Source organism: Anabas testudineus, chromosome 12, assembly GCF_900324465.2.
Source record: "Anabas testudineus chromosome 12, fAnaTes1.2, whole genome shotgun sequence".
NCBI classification, from domain to species: domain Eukaryota; kingdom Metazoa; phylum Chordata; class Actinopteri; order Anabantiformes; family Anabantidae; genus Anabas; species Anabas testudineus.
The window spans coordinates 915,815-940,516 of NC_046621.1; the positions used below are offsets into that span (position 1 = coordinate 915,815).

At 41.9% G+C, this 24,702-nt stretch overlaps 1 protein-coding gene across 1 annotated transcript in view; it reads left to right on the forward strand.

Moving 5' to 3' along the window:
- The window catches only part of gfra2b (GDNF family receptor alpha 2b), an 88,835-nt gene extending 70,535 nt beyond the window's left edge, over positions 1 to 18,300 (forward strand). The window contains exons 6-10 of the mRNA XM_026353845.1: positions 6,472 to 6,581; positions 7,403 to 7,543; positions 10,546 to 10,730; positions 15,441 to 15,488; positions 17,296 to 18,300. Coding sequence (XP_026209630.1) covers positions 6,472 to 6,581; positions 7,403 to 7,543; positions 10,546 to 10,730; positions 15,441 to 15,488; positions 17,296 to 17,439 — 628 coding nt within the window. The 3' untranslated portion in view covers positions 17,440 to 18,300. The remainder of the gene's footprint in view (positions 1 to 6,471; positions 6,582 to 7,402; positions 7,544 to 10,545; positions 10,731 to 15,440; positions 15,489 to 17,295) is intronic.
- The last annotated feature ends 6,402 nt before the right edge of the window (positions 18,301 to 24,702 follow it).

Sequence of the window (24,702 nt, forward strand, 5' to 3'; positions counted from 1 at the left end):
GTTTAGCCTGTTTGTCTGCTCCCTGGCCTGGACTCTGGGTAGTCAGCGACTAGCTAGGCCTGATCTTAGACTATGAGCTATACTGCAAGAAATGAGAGCAGCACCTTCCCGAGTGGGATGGACACCGTCCCGCCCTAACAGGCCAGGTTTGCCCTCAAAGGTCCTCCAATTATCTATGAAGCCCACGTTGTTTTCGGAGCACCACCTGGACATCCAGCGGTTCAGCGACCATAACCTGCTGTAGGTTATGTCACCTCGTCTCATTGGGAGGGGGCCAGAGAAGATTACCACTTCGGACATCGCCTTCGCTAATTTAAACACCTCTTTAAAGTTATTCTTGGTAACCTCAGACTGACGAAGGCGTATATCGTCAGCTCCGGCATGTATCACTATCTTTGAAAAGCTATGCTGTCCTAAGGCCCTAAGATTGCCTTCAATGTCCGGTACCCTGGCCCCCGGGATACACCTGACCACAGCCGCTGGAGCCCCTAAAGGTCTGGCTAGTTTCACGTGTCTCATGATCGAGTCTCCTATGACCAGAGTTCTTCCAGGTTTCTCAGCGGGTGAAACACTGAGGGGGGCAAACCTGTTGGACACGTGAAGCGCGGGGGTGGTGTGCTCCGGTGGGCTAGCTTTAGCCTTAGCCTTAGCTTTGGCTGCGCGAGTATGCCGCCGAGTCGTCACCCACTCGCCCCGCTGTGAGGGCTCTAATGCCGGAGTCGGGGACTGGCTATCTCCGCCCGCGGCACCCAGACTGTCTTCTAAAGAAATAACACTACTCTCACTCTCTCTAACCCTCTCTAAAGTCTGGATGCGCTCCTCTAACGCTGATATCTTCTCCGTCAGAGTGCTAACTAACACACACCTGTCACAGGTAAAATTGTCGCTAACGACGGAGGAAGACGGTCTAAACATCCTGCACTCCACACACTGAACAAGTGCTGGAGTACCCAACCACGACCCTTTTCAATGCCCTGACTGAGGGAAGGAGGTTCTCACCCAACATTTGACGGTACATGGCCCCATCCATCCTCCCTTTGATGCGGTGCAATTGTCCTGTCCCCTTGGCAGAAAAACACCCCCAAAGCATAATGTTTCCACCTCCATATTTGACAGTGGGGATGGTGTTTTTGGAGTCATAGGCAGCCTTCCTCCTCCTCCAAACACAGCGAGTTGAGTTGATGCCAAAGAGCTTGATTTTGGTCTTATCTGACCACAACACTTTCACCCAGTCTTCCTCTGAATCAGTCAGATGTTCAGTGGCAAACTTCAAACGGGCCTGTAGATGGGCTTTCTTGAGCAGGGGGACCTTGCGGGCACAGCAGGATTTCAGTCCTTCACGGCGTAGTGTGTTACCAACTGTTTTTTTGGTGACTATGGTCCCAGCTGCCTTGAGATCATTGACAAGTTCCTCCCGAGTGGTTCTTGGCTGATTCCTCACCGTTCTCATTATCATTGAAACTCCACGAGGTGAGATCTTGCATGGAGCTCCAGACCAAGGGAGATTGGCAGTTAATTTATGTTTCTTCCATTTGCGAATAATTGCACCAACTGTTGTCACCTTCTCACCCAGCTGCTTGGCGATGGTCTTGTAGCCCATTCCCGCCTTGTGTAGGTCCACAATCTTGTCCCTGACATCCTTGGAAAGCTCTTTGGTCTTGGCCATGGTGAAGAGTTTGGAATCTGGATTGATTGATTGCTTCTGTGGACAGGTCTCTTTTATACAGGTAACGAGCTGAGAGGGCTGCCAATGTCAGCTCGTTACCTGTATAAGATCCACCTGGGAGCTAGAGATCTTGCTGACGGATAGGGGATCAAATACTTATTTCCTTCGTGGAAATGCAAATTAATTTATAACTCTTTTTGAAACGCATTTTTCTGGATTTTTTTTGTCATTGTTGTGTCTCACTGTTCAAATAAACCTACCATTGAAATTATAGCCTGATCATTTCTTTGTTAGTGGGCAAACTTACAAAATCAGCTGGGGTTCAAATAATTTTTTCCCTCACTGTATATATATATATAAGAAGACGTATAAATACTGAATATTATCCATGTGTCAAATGCCGTCACCACTTGTTTTACTCAAACTGTCGTAGAGCCTTTTTGTGCTGTTATGTGAAGTTGGGTTTATGGAATTTAACCAAGACATTTTCCAGACTGGTTTTAGCTTCATGTTTGTTTTAACTTGATTCTGGTTTTTAACTGGTGAAATCGTTGTATTGTAATGTCAGATTGAATCATCGAATGTCTGAACTTCCTCCACATCACTGAGACATATTTAAATTTCTTCACTGGACAGTCACTGATTCCCAACCTGAAGGGAGCGATCCACTGTTTTCCAACAGAGAACTGTGGTCTCCATGTGGCACGTCAAGGTGCTGACCTTCATCCCAGCGACTGTGCATTTGCTGAAAAGTTGCTTGTCTGCTCTGATAGTTGTGCTTTTGTTTCTTTTCCGTGCTCAGTTTGTTACAAGCTGGGACACAAAACACCAGAATGAAGTGCTTTGCTCCATTTAAACAGTTTGAATGAGTTATTAGATCGCAGGCGCCTGTGAATCACCACAGCTCAGTTCAAGGTGAACTACCTTCCTGAAATCCAATTACGATATCCAAAAAGACAAGTTCATACTTTACTAAAACACATTGAAATTTTCCAAATAGCTGGTTTGTTATTTAAAGCTGCTGGTGTTTCAGGCTGTGAAGTTACTGTAGACCCGGAACAACTCACTGAATCCATGCTAACATGGTCCTGTGTGTTTTAATGTTGGGAAGGGAACTTGACTTTAAACCACCGTTATTTAGCAATTTTAGATTAGATTTTATTTCAGAGATCCCTTAAGATCAAGATCTCACATCAGTACACTCCAGCTATCTAAGCGACCATCACACAAACACACACGAGCACAAACCAGTGCTAATTAAAACAATCACTATAACCCAAGTATCGTTATAAATGTTTGTGACCAGTCTAAATCAGTCCCTGATGTCTGAGCTTAAACCTGCTGCAGATGGTTGTTCCAGTTTTTAAAGTTTTCAAAGTTGTATTCTCATCATATTCCCACTGATGAAGGAAATAAATGGAACGAATTGATGGTTAAACAATAACCTTAAACTGCTTGTGATCCAGTGAGTACCGGTGACAGATGAAGGTCAGAGAGTGGTTCAATCTGAATCTGAAAGCACTTGATCAAATCCTGCCTGAGCTTTCTCATTTCCCCGCAGGGCTCGTTAAAGTTTCATCTAAACTAATCATCGAGAGAGGGAGAAGATGTACTGAGCTTTCACTGACCTAAGATGTTTCCTCTGAATTAGATTGCAAACTGAAAATAAGATGAATCTGGACCAAACCATGTGAAAAAATAAACATTTAAATAAGATGTGATGAAACCAGGAGTTTAGAGCAGAAGTGAACAAAGAGGACATTAAAGATGAAAGAATTAAAGTTCATTCACTACATTTACAGGTTAATTACTATTAACTCTGCAAAGCTTTGTTTACTGCAGTCATGCTAATACATCACTACAAGTTGGATTTTATTAATAAAACTTTCTGCTAAATGTTGTAAAAACCTATATAAACATGTTTAAAGACTCTGAATATGACTGTATTGTCCTTTAAGATTCTCCTTTTGTTCCTTTGAAGCGAATTGCTGCCAAACACAAACATAGCTCCCCAGCGGTCAGCTCCTCAACCATCTGAGTCACTACCTCACGCTGCAATCTGCCCTGACAAGCCAAGGGGGAAGGTGTCACCGTGTGTGTGTGTGTGTGTGTGTGTCTGTGTGTGTGTCATGTTGAGAAACAGAAAGTAAGGGAGCGAAGTGTGTGTTTGTCGATGTGGATTTATGGTTGTGTCTTTTGTCTAGAGCTGACGTCGTTGGCAGGATTAGTCAAGCTGGCCAACATCCAACTCCACACACACTCACACAGACACACACACTGACCTCTGTTTGAAAGTCAAATGCGCAGCTCTCAGACCTGTCAAACTATATTAGCCGACAGACAAGCAAACACAAACACTGTCACATATGTGCGTTTGTGTCGAGCTCTCGTGTGCTCACACACACACACACTTGTGTTTCCATCCCCTCAGAGGACATTACTCTGACTTCCATTCATTCCCTGGATGTGATTCTGCAGTGAAAAAGACTTTCCACCAACAAGCCGCCTTGGATAGATGTCAGCATTGGTAGCTGTAAAGCTGAGTGTAGGAGAGCAGAGATGGAAGAAAACTGGACTTTAAGTGTCTATGAAAGACTCACAACTCCACTACAACACGATGGTAAAGAATGGCAGAGCTGAGTACGTCTCAGACCTGATCACGTTTTTTATTTCAGACTGTTGATCTTTTAGTAAACCCAACCACTCCCAGCATCCCGGCTGAAAGTGATGCACAGTGTGAGAAGTTCTTAACCTATTTTAATGATAAAATAGAATCAATCAGAGCTTCTGTTATCCCCAACTCCTCACCAGTCGTAGATTCTCACCCCTCTAGAGAAAACACTTTAAGCCAGTTTCCTCCTATGTTCTTATCTGAGCTACTACAAACTGTCTCAAGTATGAAACCATCTTCCAGCCCAGTTGGCGTCATCCCAACTAAGTTCTTAGTCTCGATCATTGAGTCGCTTGCTCCCTCTCTCCTGAATATTTTACAATACGTCTCTGTCCACTGGAAATTATGTGCCAGATTATTTTTATATTTCATGTGTGCAACCTGGTCTAAGATCCCTCATGCCCTGAAAACTACAGACCAATCTTCTCTACGGAGAGCTATTCCTCATCTCCTTTAAACAGAGACGACTCCTTATTTAGAACGACTTCCCATTCATTTTGATCGACTTTCCTTCCTCTATGTGTTGAAACTGGTTTTCCAAAGCACTGATGTAGTTGTTGTTGTTAATTGTGTTTGATACTGGTTTAATTATTTTTCCCCTCATCACATCCTTTGACGACCGCCCACCCTGAGCCTGGTTCTGCTGCAGGTTTCTTCCTCTAAAGGGAGTTTTTTACTCTCCACTGTTGACTAAAGCTGCTCAAGTAGAGTTTGTTTTCTGTTTTTCTATTCTTAACCTGTGATTGTTGTTCTCCTTCTATCTTGTATGTGAAGTGCTCTATAAATACATTTCTTCTTATTATTATTATTATATTTTCTACAGATGCATTTTTGCACCTAAGAGCCAACAGTCTTACAAACCTGTCAAACATTTTACAGTTTGTTGATGTTTCATCTCTGACAGGAAATTTACTGGAAAACTACTGAGAAAAATAGTTTCATAGAGAATAATGGGATGTTGGCGTCTGATGTCATCAGACTTCACCTTGTGTTTGTTTTAAATGGTTTAAATCCAAGAGGAAAAATCCAAATCCAATGCTCAGAGCTAGAAACCAGTCAAACTCACACCTTAAAAAAAATGACCCAAAGTTTCCACCTTAAAATGTGACGATTTTGTCATGTGAGCCTCAACTATCAGAGCTAACCCTGATTTAAACCCTGATTTAAACCCTGACCCTGAATTTGTGAGGACCTGATAATGTCAGTATTGAAGTGTGTCAGAACGACACACACAGACTCACACAGCTGGACAGCATCTACCATGTGGTCACAAATGGCGATGGGATCACACATTCCTTCCACCTCACTGACTCAACCATACGACATCTTTCTTCTTACCTTCCCCTCGATTCTCCTTCCATCACGCTGCACTATTACATTCAACAAGACAGAAGAAGAATTATGTCAGAGAAATGAGGCAGCAGAGAAGCTCGGGAATTAACGAGGAGGAAGACAAAGGCAGAGGAGAGAGGAGACAGCACGCTGAAACACAAAACTAGGACAGGCAGTAGATTAAACCTAGCAGCTGCACAGTTATTGCCTGTGACAGTTTCTCATGAATTAACATACACATGATGTGGTGGATTCTGCAGGACACGTGGACAAGAAACGCATAATCTCCCAAACTACTGGATGAATCAGCCTTTTATTTGCACAGGGAATTTCAGCTTTCAGGAGGGTTTTCTCTGCGTCTGTTCGACATGTCTCTGTTAATTTCTTATTACCTTACACGACAAGTTTACTCAGCAATACTTCAGAGTTACAGAGCTGCAATTCATGACAAGAATGGGAGCTGAGAAAAGGAGAGACTCCCACATTAGGAAAAAAGATTCATATAAAACTCACATTCACACGTTACATGTGTACAGAACGAGTACTGAGCAGCTCTGAGTAGACTTTAGGTTTAATGTTTGCTACTTTCAGATGAAAACTCCTTTTATTAAATTATTAATTGCAGCTTTTTGATCCTTCTGATCTAATGTTCCACATTTTACCACAGATCAAACATTGGAGAATTCCAGTGACAACCTCCTAAATGTGTCCAAAGATGCAGTGGATGTTGACAGATGTATTGTTTTGTTATAAATAAATGATTTTTTTAGGCATAAATTCTGTTAATGTGTTGTTTCTGTAGGTCCCGACTTGCTGACTTCCACATGAACTGCCAGATGACGCCTCATACTGTTACCAGCTGTCCACATGATAACTACCACGGCTGCCTCATGTCCTACGTCGGCCTCATTGGTGAGTTTGATGATCAGAATGTGTTTATTAAAAAAACAAAAAGTGAAATCCAATCTCATGAAGCAGAAGAAAAGCTGATTGTTGGCCACTAATGAATGAACAGTAGGGCTCATAGTGCATCTATGATAACGACACAGAGAAAATCAACATTTCTCTAAAATAAAAAGTTTCCTAAACTACAGTTGCAGACTGGTTTTCTTACGTTCTTTAAATTAAATTTATTGACACGATTAGGGGCTCACAGCAATTGGTTCGGGTTAGAGAAAGTCTGTGGTCTGTTTTAATAGATAAAGGTCATAAATAGAGCTAACTATCTCGACGTAGATTTAAACCACACCTTGATTATCATTGCATTAGTTGGACTCCAGGTTTAGCACCATATGTGTCTTTTGAAACCGCAGACGTTGAAGGACCTGAGTCTCCTCAGAAAGTACATCTGGCTCTGAGCCTTTATGTACAGTGCTGCTGAGTTCTTAGTTCAATCCAGTTGGTATTTGTACTCAGATATGACCTCCACCCCCTCCCCCGGGTGACAGGGTTCCCAGATTTCCTGAAGACAACATTGTGCACAACCTGAAACAGTTGAAGCTGTCAAATGTTATTTTTCCTTTTGCCATGTGAACTGTTTTCTCCAGGTCTTATTTAGATGCTGTACATTCCTTTATTTGAGAATTTATAGTAGAAGCTGTTATTTTCTGTCTTTGTTCCAGTTTCTTCTCCTCTGGGGTTAGGGTTAGGGTTCCTCGTTACCTTTCTCCTCAGCTAATCTTCATCCTGCTTTTTATTCCTCTCAAACATGAACTCCTCTCTTTGTGACTCAGGCTCAGATGTAACACCAAACTACAGTGACAGCAGTCCCTCCAACATCACCATCAGCCTGTGGTGCACCTGCAGGGGCGCTGGCAATCAGGAGCGGCAATGTGACGCCTTCCACCGGGACTTTACACACAACACCTGCCTCAGTGAGTCCTCTGTCAGTGTGTGTGGTCGAGTTAGTGCCAAACGTATGTGGACCACATTCAGACACAAAGAGTTTAGAATTATAAAAGGTGCAGGGCTGCATGTACTGAGGCTTTTTCTTCATCAGCTAATTGTCCAGTTCTTGTTTTGTCCAACAGTCCAGGTCAAGTATGTTCTGAATATTAAGAAACATGAGATAAAGAAAAACAGAAATGTCAAACATTTAAGAACATGGAACCATTTTCTACTTGAAACTGAACTCATTCACAGATTAATTTTCTGCACTTTGACTAATTAACTTTAATTCATGTTGCGACAAACATCCTCACATATACATTAACCTTCAGAAACTGGTACAGGCTCATTTTGAACTTGTCCTGCGTAAAAGTCTGAACAATGAACCAGGTGGGTGGGTTATGACTGAATCAACAAATAATTGGTTAATTGTCTAATCAATTACTGACAAATCCTTTAAGCTCTGATTCATTGTACAATCACATGATGAAAGTCTGGAGGTTCAAAACACTGGTACCTTTAGATTTGTGATTTAAATAGATGCCGGTTCATCTTCTGGTCATGCACTTTACAATTAATTAGAAGTGGAGCAAAGGTACAAAATATACAATTTAGTTCATTCTATAGTTTCTGTTTTATTTTTATTTCCTTAGGGGCTTTAAAAACAACACACCTACACTCTGTGTTGTGCTTGAATGCCTCATAACACAGATGACCTACACTCTGTACTGTTAAATGCAGCACATTGTGGTGACATCCTATGTACATAATCATACATTCATAGTGAGTGGAGGTTGCGGTGGAGAAGAATCACATTAACTCTGAACTGATTTGACCTTTATTTCACTTTATGACTATATGAAAAAAAAAGTCTAAACTTTAATTATCACTTATTGAAATAACTGTACTTGAATTATTTGATCATCATTAATTATCTTTTAATGTAGTTTGTTCAGCTCGATTTCCAATTCAAGCAGAAAAAAGTAGAAATTATTCACACCAAAGAAACAGATGCAACTAATTCCTAATGTTTTGGACGTTGGAGTGTAGTTAGGTGTGTGTGTGTGTGTGTGTGTGTGTGTAATCGTACCAACACAGCTTCTTTTCTTTTTCATCACACACACAGTCCAGAGTGTGTAAATCTTCACACTCACAGGGGAAACGGAGCTTTTCCAAAGCGCTCGGTGAGGATCGGAGCTGTGTGACGGTGAAAGTTGAGGAAAAGCTTTGTGTTCATTGTAAATACAGCTGAACACACATCAGATCAGTTGTCAGATGACGTCTCGTTTATAAAATAAAGCATCAGTCGGGATATCTGCTGATTCATACTGCTTCAGTCTGACAGCAGAAACGACAACAACCATGTGGTGAATTCAGCTGCATTAAAACACACTGGACTGAGTGTGGAGGCTTTTGTGTGACAGGTGACAACTTTCTGTCGTCTGACTTTTCCCTGTAAAGACGTCTTTTAAATGTCTACATGATGATTCTAGCAGCTGGTTCCGTCTCAGTCGTCCTCGGATGTTGGCCGCGATGCAGTTTTGTTGTTTTCAAAGTAAAAGATGATTCAGAACCAAAGATTCAACTGTTCTGTCTGTGCTGAACATTTTAACATGACTGAATATACAACGTGAGTTAGTTTTGTAGTTGAACTTTAACAATTGTATGAATTTTCTTTTGGGATCACGTCGAAGCAGCAGCACAGACAGAAACACTGAACCACAAGCTGGAGAGAGACCCGGAAAAACCTGGTGATACGGTGACGTGGCAGCAGAGTGAGTCCGTCTTTAGTGAAGCAGAGGAGCAGCTGCCGCTTCACATTGAACGGTTTTCATCTTGGAGGACTTTGTTCATTAATCATTCACCAAACGCGTCAGTGTGGATTATACTACATACAAAACCACAGATTTCTGAGGACTCCACTGACTTATTGTTGAATGTAGCTTGTGATTGTGTGTTTGTTGCCTTGTTGTTCACCCAGACGGTGGTGGGAATGTGCTGCATGTACATTTTCTTTATTTAGATCCACATTCACCCGTTTAGTATCTGACTGTTAGTTGAGTTCCTCAGTTCTTTAAAGATTGGTTTACATCGCTGAAATGTAGCTGCTACAGTACGTAACTGTTCTCATTACAGGTTTGAGGTGTTGTACTGTCGCTTTCCACTGTTCTACACTTTACTTTAGAAACATTTTCCTTTTTTACTTTACAAATAAGAACTGTCCTTCATAATAAAGAAACGTAGAGGTTCTGTTGCACATTTTACTGTATGTACAAGTATAGACACACGGAGGACTTGTAAAGTTAATCTGTTGTTTGGAATTAGGCACAAACATCTGGTTTAGGCTAAATTAACATGGTTAAGCTGAGGAAAACTTATTTTTGCCTTAAAAATGAAAGTGTAACATAGCAAACACGCTTTACTTAAAAAAGACGACATCTTCAAAACATGACACATGAAAACAAGATAGAAGCATGGCAATAAACACAGAAAAGACTGGATTAAAATGGAGTAAAATTACAGCAGAATGAGGTTGAACGTCTACCGACATGTTAAATAGAAAGCAGAGTGACATAGATAAATAGATAAACCAGATGCTACAGGTGCCGCTGCAGCATCTCTACTGCTGTAGGCTACTGTACGTCCAGGTGAATGATGACATCGAAGGACAGAAAAAACATTAATTAAAGTAGAGTTCATGCAAATATTTGATGGTTCCATCTTCTCAAATGTGATGACTTGATGCTTGTCAATCAGTAAATCAAGAAAATAATCAGAAGATTAAACCATAATGAAAAAAGTCCAAAGCTTCAGCCCTGTGTGAACCATCTCCTTCACCAACTACAGCAGTAAACTCTGCTCTATAGGAAGCAATAACTTCAGTATAATATGTCTGGATTAGGAGCTGCTGTAAAGGTAGAAGTGAATCAGTTCAGTCAGTCGGTGGTCTGCGGTGTAAAGAGGGTCTAACCTCTGCCCTCCGTCACAGAAAACGCCATGCAGTCTTTCGGTTACGGCTCAGAGGGAGGGACTCTTCTCGTCACAGAGCCGTCGTCCACCTTCTTACCCCCCGTCCAGCCACCAATCATCTCCAAACCGGCTCCTTCTCTACACGGAAACGCAATCAAACCCATGGACAGTGCTTGTGTGTTTTCCACTTGTGCCAACCTGCAGGTGAGTTTGTGTCTGTCGGTGGAGGCTGCTGCCCCGACACTTCCTGATTATTGTCCAGGAGCAGAGTGCAGTATCAGCACTTTGCAGTGTTATATAGGAGTTTACCAAAGATTTCTTTGTTAAAATAATGGGACTAAAAATGCACTGAATCAATTCTCCTGCACAGACGATGGCCAGCCTGAGAGCTTTCAGTGCCTCGGTAGCTTCTGCTCTGGGAAACCAGTCAATAAAACACAACAGCTATGTCTTGTATTCATCACAAACCGAGGATGTGTCCTGCTGACTACAGAAAGACAAATCCATGTCAGACAGGCAGAATATATCTAGACACGACTCAGGAGGTCTGAACGCAACCGATTCATGTGCCGTGCTCTTCTTCACCTTCACACACATTAGTGTCGTTCTGCCTCCATCCAGGCAAAGTGAAAACCCATCCATTATGTACAGAGACGAGGTGTAAGGCTGGAGGTTAAAGGCCAGTATAAATTGTTATCCATTATGTAAGAGATTTAAAGCATGAATTATAGAAGCGCTCAGCAAAGACTGTGACATGATGTCGAGTTATTTTTATTAAGCTGCCTCATCTGTACCTGCAAAAAACTGTAGTATGAAATTAAGTCAAAGTATGTACACTAGAGTAGGGTGAATACTTCTGTATTTGGAAGATGTAACAACAAACTTACTCTGTAGACGTTTAAATAAGTCACTTGTGTCACACCGGCCTCACTGATGAGTTAAATCAGTGCAGTTTCACTTCTGTGCGTAGTATCAAAAGTTAGGGACGAACGATCTACATGAAGAATTGGGCTGGGAACTCGACAGGGACACAATACAAGAAATCTGCTGTGTTACTTGAAAGGATCTCCCCACGTTTCATGTAAATATGTTAAATACAAGCTGCAAGTGAAAGTTTGGATCGACAGACACAGATAACAGCATTTAATCAGATCAGAAAATGTGTTGTTGAACGAGGCCTTTGGTTTTGAAAACTAGATCCTGAATATGTTCTGTCACTTTTCTTTTGCCTCTTGGGATTCAGTCATGTTTGTTGTCATTATTATTAATTTATGGCAGCTTCATGTTTTGTCTGTAAATAGACTCGTGAGCAGCAGCAGCTATTTCCTTCTTCTCCTTCCATAATTCACATAAACATACATAAACTCAGCCATGCCTCAGGGTCGATGGAGCTTCCCTTCATGTCCAGCCTGCATCCTCGCAGCCCAGAGACCGTGTGTGGTGCCAGTGGTTCGCTCACCATCCAGCAGGGTTTCTTGTCCTTTCAACTGACTCGAATGAGCTGGTGCAGATTTTGCGAAGCAGGAGAGCATAGATTCTGTGTGTGCGGTTGAGGACATCTGTGTTGATTCCCATGAGACAGACAGGACGGAGGAAATGGGGGAACAACAGTAGACCTGGGAGCCTTTAGCTTTGCCACTAGTGACCTGTCTGTACAGCAGGGTTTGACACTAACCCTTCACACTGTTCATATGAATTAGTGTTCCTCCTATGATCCTCATTTAAATTAATGTGATACATAGGAAAACACTGAAAAATAAGAATTCTCAGCCAACTTCTGAACCTTTTTCCTCTCAGATTTGGGTTTGGACTCAAATGACGTTTGTGCATCACTGTGACTGCTGCTGCCACAGCAACTGCCTGTTTTAATCAGCAGCTAAGCTGCAGTAAGTGTCTTCCTGTTGTTCTCAGATCACCGGCATGCACCTGTCCCTTCCGCCTCATGTCTCTCCCACCCACCCCTGGGGAGGCGCCTCACGGTTTGAAAACCTCTGTTTCAGAGGAAAACATGCCGCCACAGTTGTCGGTTCAGACACTGCTGTCAAGTTCATCACCTGCAGTCAGGCTGATGAAGCCCTGTGAGACCAGCCTTACAGGTCATACAGGTGTTCTATTGAGCAGGTTTGGCTTTAAAGGAACAGTTCTGACATTTTAAATGATCTTATTTTAATATTGCTGAGTAATTACAGGAAAAAGAAAAATACATCTTTTATCCCCCACTAACTACGAGCACAGTTAAATAAATTCTATGTATGCAGTAAATTACATCCTTCTGACCACATAAAAATTACCCAGGAATTGTTCTAATTAGTGTGAAATAGGTTTTAATACTATTAAAGTAAGATTTTATCCAATACTGTGGGCAAATGTAAAGGAGTATTTAGTACTAATTGTGTAAATGTCCTTCAACACCATGGATATGTAATTGAAAATCCATTTTCTGACGTTACCAGTATCGAGACACAATAGGAAAATTCGTTTTTACCTTACCCCTAAACTGACTGTATATTTTACCATCTGTAGTTTAGTTAGCTGGTTCATTTATCGTTGTATTGTTCACATAGTGAACATCTCTCCATCAGGTCCATGAAGCACTATAGCTGCACCTGCAAACTGCTGTCTGTCAGCACTTTCTAAAACTATTTCTGAATGCATGGAATGTCACAGTGAGCGTTTCCAGTAAATATAAAACCTCTGTGGTCACACAGCAGCAGAGATGAAGTTACATCTGAAATCAGAGTGACGCAGAAACAGAGATATGATAGAAAAAGAGTGAGAGATGGAGGAAGAGCGTGTAATGTAGCAGAGCACCGCGTCCCTGCGGATGGTGCGCGCCTCATGCTGGGAATGTGTTTTCTGAATTGTATCATTTTCCCAAAGCACTTGAATATAGCTATTGCTTTTCTGTGAGCTGTGCTGAGCACTCAGTTTACAGGCGTCTGGAGTCAGGAGTTTACTGCCGTAATAGTCAATATGATAATGTTTCATCTACATGGTTTAATGATCGCTGTGAAATCACTGTTTGTGCACAAGGATGCATATTTGTGTATGTGTGCACATACATTTCAGGGAAAATGATAACGATCCCGCTGGCAGCGTTTCCAGGCTGCTCGGGCTGATTTCACTGTCACTGAAAAGAGTCGTCTTCTTTCTTGAGCGATAAGATCTGATTGGCTCTCCCACCCAGGCAACGGGAGGAGATATGCTAATGAAAGGCTGACAAAGAGGCTGATGAAGACTCTGATAAATGATGCTGTGTGCGCGTGCTTGAGGAGGCATCTTGGTTGACGCCGACTTTACTGCTCTGCATTTCAATGATAGTGAAGAGTTCTACTAAACTGTTTCTCATCCTTCCTTGAGATAATGAGTCTTTATTTCCCATTCTGGATTTTCATTATAGTTACTAATTATTAACAGGAAAGCAGCACAGGAGGTGGTGTTGTTAGGTTTAGTTATGTCAAATATCTGTCTGGAAACTTGGAGCCCTTTTTGTCAAGTGTCTCAAAATAACTAGAAATTTCACTGAAAGCTGAAAAACTTTTTTTTTTTAATAAAAATTTTTAAATTTCTTTGGTTGGATTTGTGTAAATGTAGCTCGTTTTTCTTTCATGCTACATGGTGTGAAAATGAATGAATCGCTCGGCTGTGACAGATCAGAATCAGCTGCATCCTCCCTATTAATAAAGAACCTAAAGTTGTGATCACGTCCACGTTTTCTTCGTCTTGATGCTGCAGCCACATCCTGATCTGTCACTGGATCTTTTAATGAGCTTTGTGTCATTAGTTATCAGACAGAATCTGCATGTCTCTGCCTGAACACTCGTCTTGGAAACTTCTAACCAGTTCCTATGTCACCAGCCTCCATGTGGACATTTAGCTCTGCAGACGTGTCTTTACTGGCTCCTTGTTCTCAAGTTGTTTTCTTAAGTTGCAGCTTGTTGAGCTCTCTGGGCCACCATACGCAACAGATCTGTGATGTGCATCTATATATTTACAGCATCATTAATTAATCAGAGCGATTAAAGCTGCAGTCATCTTTAATGCGAGTTTGATCATTACTGTTGAACATGTGGCAGACATTCAACAGACGTGCTGGTGTCATGAATAGAAAAACGAGGCACCAGCAGCAAACAGCGAGATGCCAGTCAGTGTTTGGAGTTGAACGTGTGCTGTCAGTTGATGTTATTAGACACACACAGGTCATTTGTCTCTACCTGTGGAGCTACGTTTGTGTATAGGCTCATTTAGTGTTATCACTGCTGGTAGCTGTCATTTTTCACTGGAATTAGCTGCCACAGATTTCTATCAAAGGTGGTGTGTGATTTAAAAATGAATGCAATGCAGTGATGACTGTGTTGAATACAAATTTGCATGTGTGCCGTAATTTCGCAGGTTTCCAGCAGATGCTTTATGTTTCTGAACATGGGAAACTGTTCTTTGCCATCCTGCTGTTTTTCTTATATCTGCTGCACAGGCTGGAATATGTCCTGGAACTAATCAGTGAAAAGCTGGAACCATTGTATCACCAAGAACTGTGTCAGTACATGTGAATGGTGAATGGAAAGGAAAGTTCCCATCTGCTCTGATAATTACATGTTAGTATAAGAGTATTGTTGTAATAGGCAGTACTGCAGTGACCTTTCAAGTCCACTTTGACCTGCAGGAGTTTTGTCATGTGATGTTTCGTTGCCTTAGAGGAAATAAATTTGTGTCCTATGAATAATTTTGCCTGTTACTGAGTTACTGTTAGTGAATGTGAGGGTGGAAATAGTATCCTGTAATTATAACTTGACAGTTACAGTCTGTCCTTTAATGAATGTGAGTTAATGATCAGACTGAGTGGGCAGATGATGAGTGGTGGAAATCAAGTCATGGTGTGTTTCCGTTTTCTCACACTGGGTTCTTGTTTTACAGGATGTAGGCCAAAAGTGTATCTCCTCTGATGACTTTGAGTGTGAAGAGGTGAGTAACTCTGACTACACACTTGTTCTTACTGTTTAAATCCCAATTATCCACACTCACTGATTCTCACACACAGTCAATGATGGGCAGGTGGTGGCCAGGGTCTAATTTATATGTGGGTGCAACTGCATTGTCACAAGTAAAGGTCATGAGAATACAATATTATTGTCAGTTTTTATTCAGAATAGAGGTCCATTAAAGGCTTTAGATGCAGCTCTTGTACTGGGTTCTTACCTTTGTCGTCTGGGGTGCAGTTCTATGAGTGAGAACGAGGTCCAGGTGGTTGCAATCTGTGTTGGGGGACTGGACTGTCAGGTCAGGAATCTCCAAATAGCAAATGTTCATGATGATGAAAAGAGATGAATGTTCATCAGGGTAAGAAGAGAGGAGGTGAAGTGATGCACCCATCATGTCTAGTGTCTACTGTAGTCTGTGGGGGCAATGCTATGATCTGGGGTTGCTGCAGTTGCTCATGTCCAGGTTAAGCAATGTTATGTGTCCAAAGAACAAGGTCAGCTGATTACCTGAATATACTGAATGACCAGGTTATTTCACCAATGGAGTTTTCTTCCCTGATCATTCCCTGACATATTCCAAGACAACAATACCAGGATTCATCAGGCTCCAAGGGGTAAACAGTGGTTCAGGGAGCAGGACTCATCATTTTCACACATGGATTGAACTAAACAAAGTCCAGACCTGAACGCCACTGAGAATTTTGTGCAGCGTCCGACTCTCCATCATCAAAAGAAGATCGTGGTGACAAATTAAATTAATGCAGCTCTGGACAAGAATAAATGATGAGACACTGTAGAAACTTATCGAAACGATGCCAAAGTGAATGTGCTGTAATCAAAGCTAAAGGCCACGAAAGACAGGCAGTGTTTATTTAAAGCAGCTACAGCCTTAGTAGAATTGGAATAGTGGTGATTTAGAGACTCAACCTCTGAGACACCACTAGACAACTGCTTTTGACAGTATTTCTGCTGACTGGACTTTTCATGTGGCACAGTCTGTATCTCTGATGAAGCTGCTTTTCCATCTCTCACTGAACAAAGCCTGACGTATTGATCTTCTGACAGAGCGGTCACTGTTAGAGTACCAGGCTCTGCCCTCTTACAAACCTTCAGCCCAGCCTTGATGTGACTAACAGTTTGAGTCCTGACACTTTACTTTGGTTCTGCCATCGTTGGGTTTGTCAGCTCCAATCAGCAAAGGTACTGTCAGAGGTACTTGTCTGTTGTGGTCTCGGAGGTTGAGCAGCGGCCTCTTAAAGACCCGTTAAAACAAACAGACCAGTTTCCCATCAGCAGGATTCTGCTGGATCTTAATTTCTAACAGGTGACAGATATCTGCACCTGGACTGAGTTAAACAAGCCTCTGATGAGTCGTCTGAACACAAGCTTCAATACATCTGAACTTAGTACAAAGGTCAATGCCACACATTTGCCTCAGCTGGATTTCTGGTCTAGCCAGTTTCAGATGTAAAAACCTAATTTATTTTTATATGTTGGAGCCTGTTGTGACCTGAAATCCTCAGACTGACACATTATTTCTAAGTTTAGATAGTGGTGGTGTGGTCTCAGAATTGTGGACTGAGACGACAGTTCATTAAGCTTTAAATCTGTGTTTTATAGTGTTTACAGATCCCAAACAGAGATTAGTGTAAAGAGCAACTGACTGAAGAATATTTTCCACTAAACCATTTACCTTTTTCTCTTGCTTTCTCCCATCACACCTTTCTCCTTTCAACATCTGTGCCCCTCTTCCCTTTGCTCCTGTCCTCCACCCTTCTGTCTCCGTTCAGGCTCTGTTGGCCCAGGGGTCAATAGACTCTCAGGACGCTGCAGGGCCCAAGAGCAGCAGCCGGCACTCCGCTCCACTCCTGCACCGCTTGTCTGTGACTGTGTGCGTGTCCGTTCTGCCAACATTAATACTCTACATCTCATAAATGCACACACATGCATATATACACACACAACCATGCACACATACATACACACTGCTAAATGGCAAGACCCAGAGAAAGTCACATGACTCTTCACTACAGGAAAATGTCAACCAACAGATGTCCACACATCAACAACTGCCTTTTGAGGACGGAAAGTATTCTGGAGGACATTCAGATTGGCTGTCTCTCTCCACCACAAACACCACAAAGACAAAGAAGCTGAACTGTGAATTCTGTAAAAGATGGAGAGTGAGACATAACAATCGCAGAGAGAGGCGCTCGTGGGATTTGGGATCACAGTGACTTAATTTCCAACACTCCATGTCTGGAGGGTTTGTGTGCTTTTTGTGCAGCCCAGCTCGGACTCACTCCCTCCAGCTTTGTTGGATCTGAGACAGCTGGGCTGAAAAACATAGGGACTTTGGCTCAAGCACAAACACTCACTCTCACACACACACTCACACACACATACGCTCACGTAACAACTCTTAAAGTCGGCAATGTGAGAGAACGAGAGAGACGATGGGATTTCTAGGCTGGACAGATGGGACAGATCCTTCCACGGTGTTTGTCAGCTCAATTTATCACTCCCTTGGACCTCTCTGGTGGCTAGAAGTCTCAACAACACACACACACGCGCACACACACACTCTTAGATCTCGTTAGCGGGCAACAGGGTCTCCACACAGACACAGACACTCATGCTGTACACCAGTGTGCTTTTTTGCAGGTCTTATCTTAATTTTGTTGTTGACATTCTGTACAAAATTCATTTATGTGGAATATGAAAAAAAAAAAGTCCAAATCCAATGGCGTCTCAGTGGAGGAGTGTATATTTCACATACTGTAAGTGTACATTTGTGTGAGCGCAAGTGTGTGTCTTTGTGTGTGTGTGTGTCTGTGTGTGTGTTCGTTGAGGAGTGTGTGTTTCTGCATGAGCGTCTGTGGCTGAATGTCTCTGTTTCTGGAAACAAACAACTGCTGAAAGGATTTGGATCTTATAAGCAACTGAAGACTGTGAAACTGTTTCACTGCTGAATGTTGACATTTAAAGAGAACTGAACTCATTATCTGACAAAATCACGTCCTTTATCTCTCTGTCATCAAAGAATCGCCATTCATTCAGGAACCACTTGATATTAAACTGTGTCCTTATTTGAACATCATGTCAACAAGCAACTACAAATCACATCAGTGTAACCCGTTAACCGTGTAACAGTTTCTACTCAATACTGGCTCAAATATAAGAGGAACCTTTTGGTGGAAATTAGGTTTGAACCAATGGGGCTATACTCAAGGGTGAGACACATGTTCACAGCATCAGATACTGGTTTTTAAAACGGTAACAGCACCGTAACACGGCCGTCTAATTAATTTCATCATCTACGACACATCAACAGGAGCACAGACACAGTTGAAGCTGACAGTAAAACATACAAAACTACTGGACTGCCATCCAAAAATCACCAATAATAATGTACAACCATGTTCAAAACGGTTTTCACCTGATCCAAGCAGGTAGACTGGAGGGCGGAGTGAAGAGCAGGCTGTCATAAAGGGGGCCGTGACAGATTATTGTTTCAATCCAGAGACAAGTTAGCACATTTTGAGCCTTGTGCAGTCACTCAGTGCTGCTTCTGAAAAAAAAAGAAAACACAAATGGAGCTGCGAGAAAAGTAGAATCCTTTTCCACACAGCTGACCAATCACTAATGGAAGTGACTGTGAACGTCAGTCTGTTCAGAAAGAGTTCGAGGAAATAAATCAGTGACGAGAGAAAACGACTTTGTACCATCTCCCAATATCTTTATCGCAGAAATGAACCGAGAAAATCTGTCCACCAGCCAGAAATTACAGCTGTCACAGATGATGAACTCAGTAAGACTATAGTCTGGGAAACGCTGTCAGAGAAAATGATTATGAGCACTTCACCAGTCTGTCAGGAGAGAGTGTGACTGATACCACACGCTAATGTGGGTTTTAAGTAAAACTGTATTTTATATTTCACTCACACGAGAAAAAACAAGTCCTCAAAACCTGGTCTTGGAAAAATGGGAGTTGTTGTAATCAGTTGTCTTATAGTTGGGCCAATATGGTGAATCCATGTTTTTGTAAATGTAGTTTTCACACAGCTCTTAACAAGACAACTAGAAACACTGGACACATGGAGATTTAGGGTTCAAGCAGTGAAAACTAAATCAAGTCACATATTATAGTGCTATGAACACTGTATGTTTGTGTTTCAGTACTGATTTCATTTTACAATTACTTATTCAGTTGCTTATAACACTGAAATAATGACATCGATTTTTTGCTTCCATAAACATCTTCTGTGTGCGGGTGTGTGTGGGTTCCGTACTGTGTATTTTACCTCTGGCCACGCTGTGGAGTATTTTTTATGTTTCATAAAAGCTACCAGGATGTGGAACATGAACATCAGCCTGTTGTGCTGTTAGATGGCACCAGGTCTGAGGCTCGAGTAGGTCGTCACCTCCTGCGCTCCATTATCTGGAGGGAAAAGAGAGAGAGAGATCAGCTTCTGTGACTATGGTGTGGCCTTACTTTACTGTTCTTTCTTACATACTCAAAAGAGGGAAAATAGTTATTACTGCCCCACTAGTGGTCATGAAGAGAGATTGAAAATACTTTAATTGACACAAAATTATGTGTGAATATTCATGATCCCCAGAGGATGAATCCTAATGACTGACCTCTTTGACCAAAAATCCTCAAAATCACTGAACAATTAATATTCAAACTCCCCACAGGAGGAAACCTTTGTGTAATGATCATGCTTTAAGTTTTATTCCTGAAATACAGAACAAGTAATCAACAGTATGCAGGCCTTACTAAATTACTAAAGTTATTCATAATTGTAATTCATAAGTGGGTGAAAGCTTTTAACTGTGGGACAACCATCACATCAGCTTCCTCTGTGCAGCATCAGGCTAAAATGTGACCTTAAGAGGAAAGACCACATTCTGGGTTTTAATGAGAGGAGTTCTCAGCATGAATTCAACTAATTTTGGTGCAAAAGTCAGAAGGGAACCACAGTATAGATTTATCTCCAGTAATGGTAAATAAAGTGACCTTAGTAAAAGAAATTAGCAAGTATCATCAGCAAAAAGAATCACATCTAAATGAAGATTCAGCTAAGTGAGAATATAAAAGGTCCAATAACGAATCCATGTGGGACACCACTGGTAATATGCCATATTAGAAGTCCATACATTTACATTCAAAAGAGTTTCTAAGCGGTGATTTTAAAGCCATAACTTAATATGAAAAATCGTTTTATCAAGTGTATCAAAGGGTTTTCACGAATCACATTTTATCTGTGGATTCACACAGTTTTAAACCTTCCTTGTTTCTAGTGGTGGAATCACACTCTGGTTATTCTCCCCCTGTGAGAACTTGATTCAGCCACAATCTGGCCCAAGAAAGCAGGTTCTTGTTAAACAGCTACATGTCTTCTTTACCAAATGTAGTGTTGTATTTTCAAGACATTTTTTGCCAAGATAATGAACAAAAGCCAATTGTGCAGTTTTCATAACAATATCTGACTCATTATATTCACTGATGCAGAACAGAATCTTCTTATATTCACTTTCTTATTCCAGATCCATTTAACCAACAAGCAGACAAGACAATAATCCTTTACATTGTAGTGATGTATAACCTGCCCCCCTCATTTGAGAACCACTGCTCTCACGCCACTCTCAAGACAAACTTTACATTTTTAATCTCAAGTGATAAAACTCTCTAAAGCGAAATGATCAGATTTTTCATTTTGTTGGGTGTAATGAACTTCACAGTATATATGGGCCGCTAGCGGGGCTGTAAACTTCACATCTTGTTCCTATTATGTGGAGAGAGAGAGAAATAGATGGATGGAGAAAAAAGGTGAATGTGAGGATGTAAATTTGCTGGTATATTTGTAAAACTTAACAGCGCTACAGCAGTGTAACTGAAATATGTGTCTGGAGATCTCAATTAAAGCAACATCTGTAACAACAGCGTGTGTGGATGATGATCTCGTAATCTTTAGTAGACTAATAATAATTAGAGTTAGGACTTGGGGAGGGGGTGCAGGGGTTATAGGGGTTGGGGGTCCTGCATTTAGTACAGTTTTATGATCAGGGTAAGGAGCCACAGAATGCATTGTGTCCTCCCAACTGGAAAAAGATAAGAGTGTGAGTGTTTCTCTGCTGGCACTATATGTGGGTTAACCAAGGGCAAAATTTCCCCTGAGAAAATGTTTTCAATATCCTATTTCAGTTCCCTTCACTTTCATTTTTCCAAGATAGTTTTCTTTCTAAAGTCTGGCAGAACACTGTCCTGCTGTCCCCCGACTGTCTTGTCGCCACAGTTCTGAAGAAACGAGATCTGATCTGAAGGAAAATGTTGGTGCAGTCATTTGATTTTGCAGTGACCTCATAGCAAAAAGCTTTGAAAGCTGCTACAGTGGTGCAGGGAGTGCTTTACAGACTCTTTGGTCCACAGATTTGTCTCACAGGCTACTTACAAACAGACTCTACTCAGTGCAGGAAGAGAAGTGGAACAGAAACATGAGGTTCTTTAAGAAAAACTAAATCTAAGTTTGTGAATTCATTATTATTCTTTAAACAGTGCCCTGGAGTAAACTCATATCTGAATGTAGCATGTTATTTCTACATTTAGATGTATGTAAATATGTAGATGAAGATCTGCTACAGCTAAAGAAATACAAGCCTGTCCCGTAGAAATGGACCAACAACCAAGCAGAGTAAAGAGCTGGCATCAGGTGTGGCTTACGAACCAGGAAGATCCTCAAACACACAGAGGCTAGAATCAAGCAGAAGCAGCATATGAAGAGCAAACACAGTCCAAACAAAAGCACTGTACAAGGAGGTAACTGCAGAAAGGAGCTCAACACCTGGTGTGGACGCGCCAAAACTGTGTTTTACCGACGTCCTGGAACTTCTCTGCAAGGAGTGTGGAGGACAAGGGAAACAACCAATGACAACTGGTAAAGGCTGAGTTATGGTTCAAGTTCAGTAGATTTTCACCTTTTCCTCTGGAATATGGCAGCAGGAGAGTTCGGAGACTGATTAAACAGATTTTAGTGAGTTCATCTAAGTGAAACCTTGAACTGAGGACAGGTGAAGCAATCTGCATTGTTTAACTCCCGGGAATAATCTGAGGCCCACTCTTCTTCTAATGTGTTCAGAAAAGTGAGTAAGAGGCTTTCTAAAATGTGACCTCTGACCTGGAGTGTGCTGCATTTGTTTTCTGCTTTTTTCCTGCACAAGCGAGGGCACTGAGTGATTCATAACCGTCAGCGTGGAGCAGCCAGGAGACAAACCGCTGATACTGATGATGAGACACTGCGGTGCTGATTAAAACCTGCTCATATCCGCACACTGACTCACGCTCCAACAGATTAGTGGAGAGACAGAAAGACAGGAGGGACTGTTTTCGACAACTAGGCATCAAAAGGATGATTAAAGAAAAAGAGGAAAATAATCTAGTGACCGTACATGTGTGTGGGTGTGTGTCTTCATTTCATTCCTTTACATCTCGGCTCTCTCTTCCTCAGCATCACTCTGACTAAGCCGTGCACTTCTTCTCTCAGACAACACTGATAGCAGGTTGTGTGAAATCATACTATATCCATCCATCTCAATTTTCCTGTTTCCACACTGAATCCCTCTGTCACATCTGCTTCATCCTGATTTACATCTCCATTTATGTGATCCATCTGCCGGCAGCTTCCCTCGTCTCTTTGTCTATCATGCTGATTATTCTGATTTATTCAGGATTCCTCTGCCTCCTTTACCAGAGAGATGAGAAAAGCAGAACCGCTCCCTGCCACATACCTACATTAATCAAATAATAAAATATGATTTGTGTTTGAACCTTAGTGGTGTGGGTGTAGGGACAGGACAGGGCTACTGATGGAAGGTTTGTTTGTGAAGTCACTGGGAAACATAATCAGTAACAACAGCATTGAAAAAGTCTTTCACTGCTTTTATAGATCACACTCCTACTGTATGCACACTTTGATATTAATACATGCACATTTAGATATGATCACAACTGGGACTGGCTGCTGATAAACTACAGTACACAGCATCCAGTCTCCATGATGCTGCAGGGACTTGTCCTTGAGGACCAGGAACCCCCTGTTAAAGGGTCAGTTCTGAGTGATCACCTTTATCCTATGATAGATCAGGATAAGGTGATCACTGCATAATCTCCTACAGGATCACAACACCCACATCCATTGGATATGAACAGCTTGATGCTCCGACCTTCACAGTGACAGGATCTCAACACGTGGGAGATATTAGACCGACGTGTTAGACAGCGCTCTCCAGGTTGTTAAGGTTAAAAGGCTTGAATTTAACTAGCTGACAAAGATCAGCCCAATAGGAAGGAGAGGGCAAGAGCTTCTTTCACTCTCAAACTCAACAGTGCAGCATATGACTGTTACCTGAGGGAGGGGTATGTACTCGCACTGTAACGGCTCTGTAACAGAGACCAGAACCTGCTGCAGCCCTGTTGCACTTGAGGCTCCCACGCATTAACAGCGACTCCCTGACAAAATAATCCTTGTAACTTTATCAACTTGATCTGATGAGTTACTTCAAAATGAATTAGTTATTAAAATGATTGCAGAGTAATCATGTGGACAAACTATACTCGGGACAGAACGGCCTTCTTTCCTCCTCTCCTGCAGCTCAGAGCAGGCTGCCGGTGGTGAGCAAGGTAAGAGTCTAACTGTGTCGGACATTTACTGTAATGATTAATGTCAGCTGGGCTCGCAGCGACAGTGTTACTGCTCCACCTTGTTTCCATCAGGACACAGTGACCAGAGAGGGACTAGGGAAGAAGCCATAATCAGCCACCAGATGAGGTTAGGTGAGCACAGGCGAGGCTGCAGGGAGAGAGTTCAGGGTGAGGTTAATGAGAGCTGACACACCCGACAAACGGCCCACCTCCAAACGGAATAATGAAGTTTAAATTTGTGTTGGTAAAGATCTCTCCACTGACTCATGTAGTGAGTATCGGAGCCCTGCAGCTTGGCTGATAGCCTTTAGCTTTCACACTTTTAATCATGTTTATTTGTGTGTGTGCATGATTATGTGACTGTGAGCTAGGGAGCTTTCAGAAATCATGTCAAATAAAAGCCTAGCCCTGTTTCAAGTGTCACTGTGTGTGTGCAGCCACACTGGTTGAACTGACATAGTTAAGACTTCAGTAAACATTCACTTATATGAAC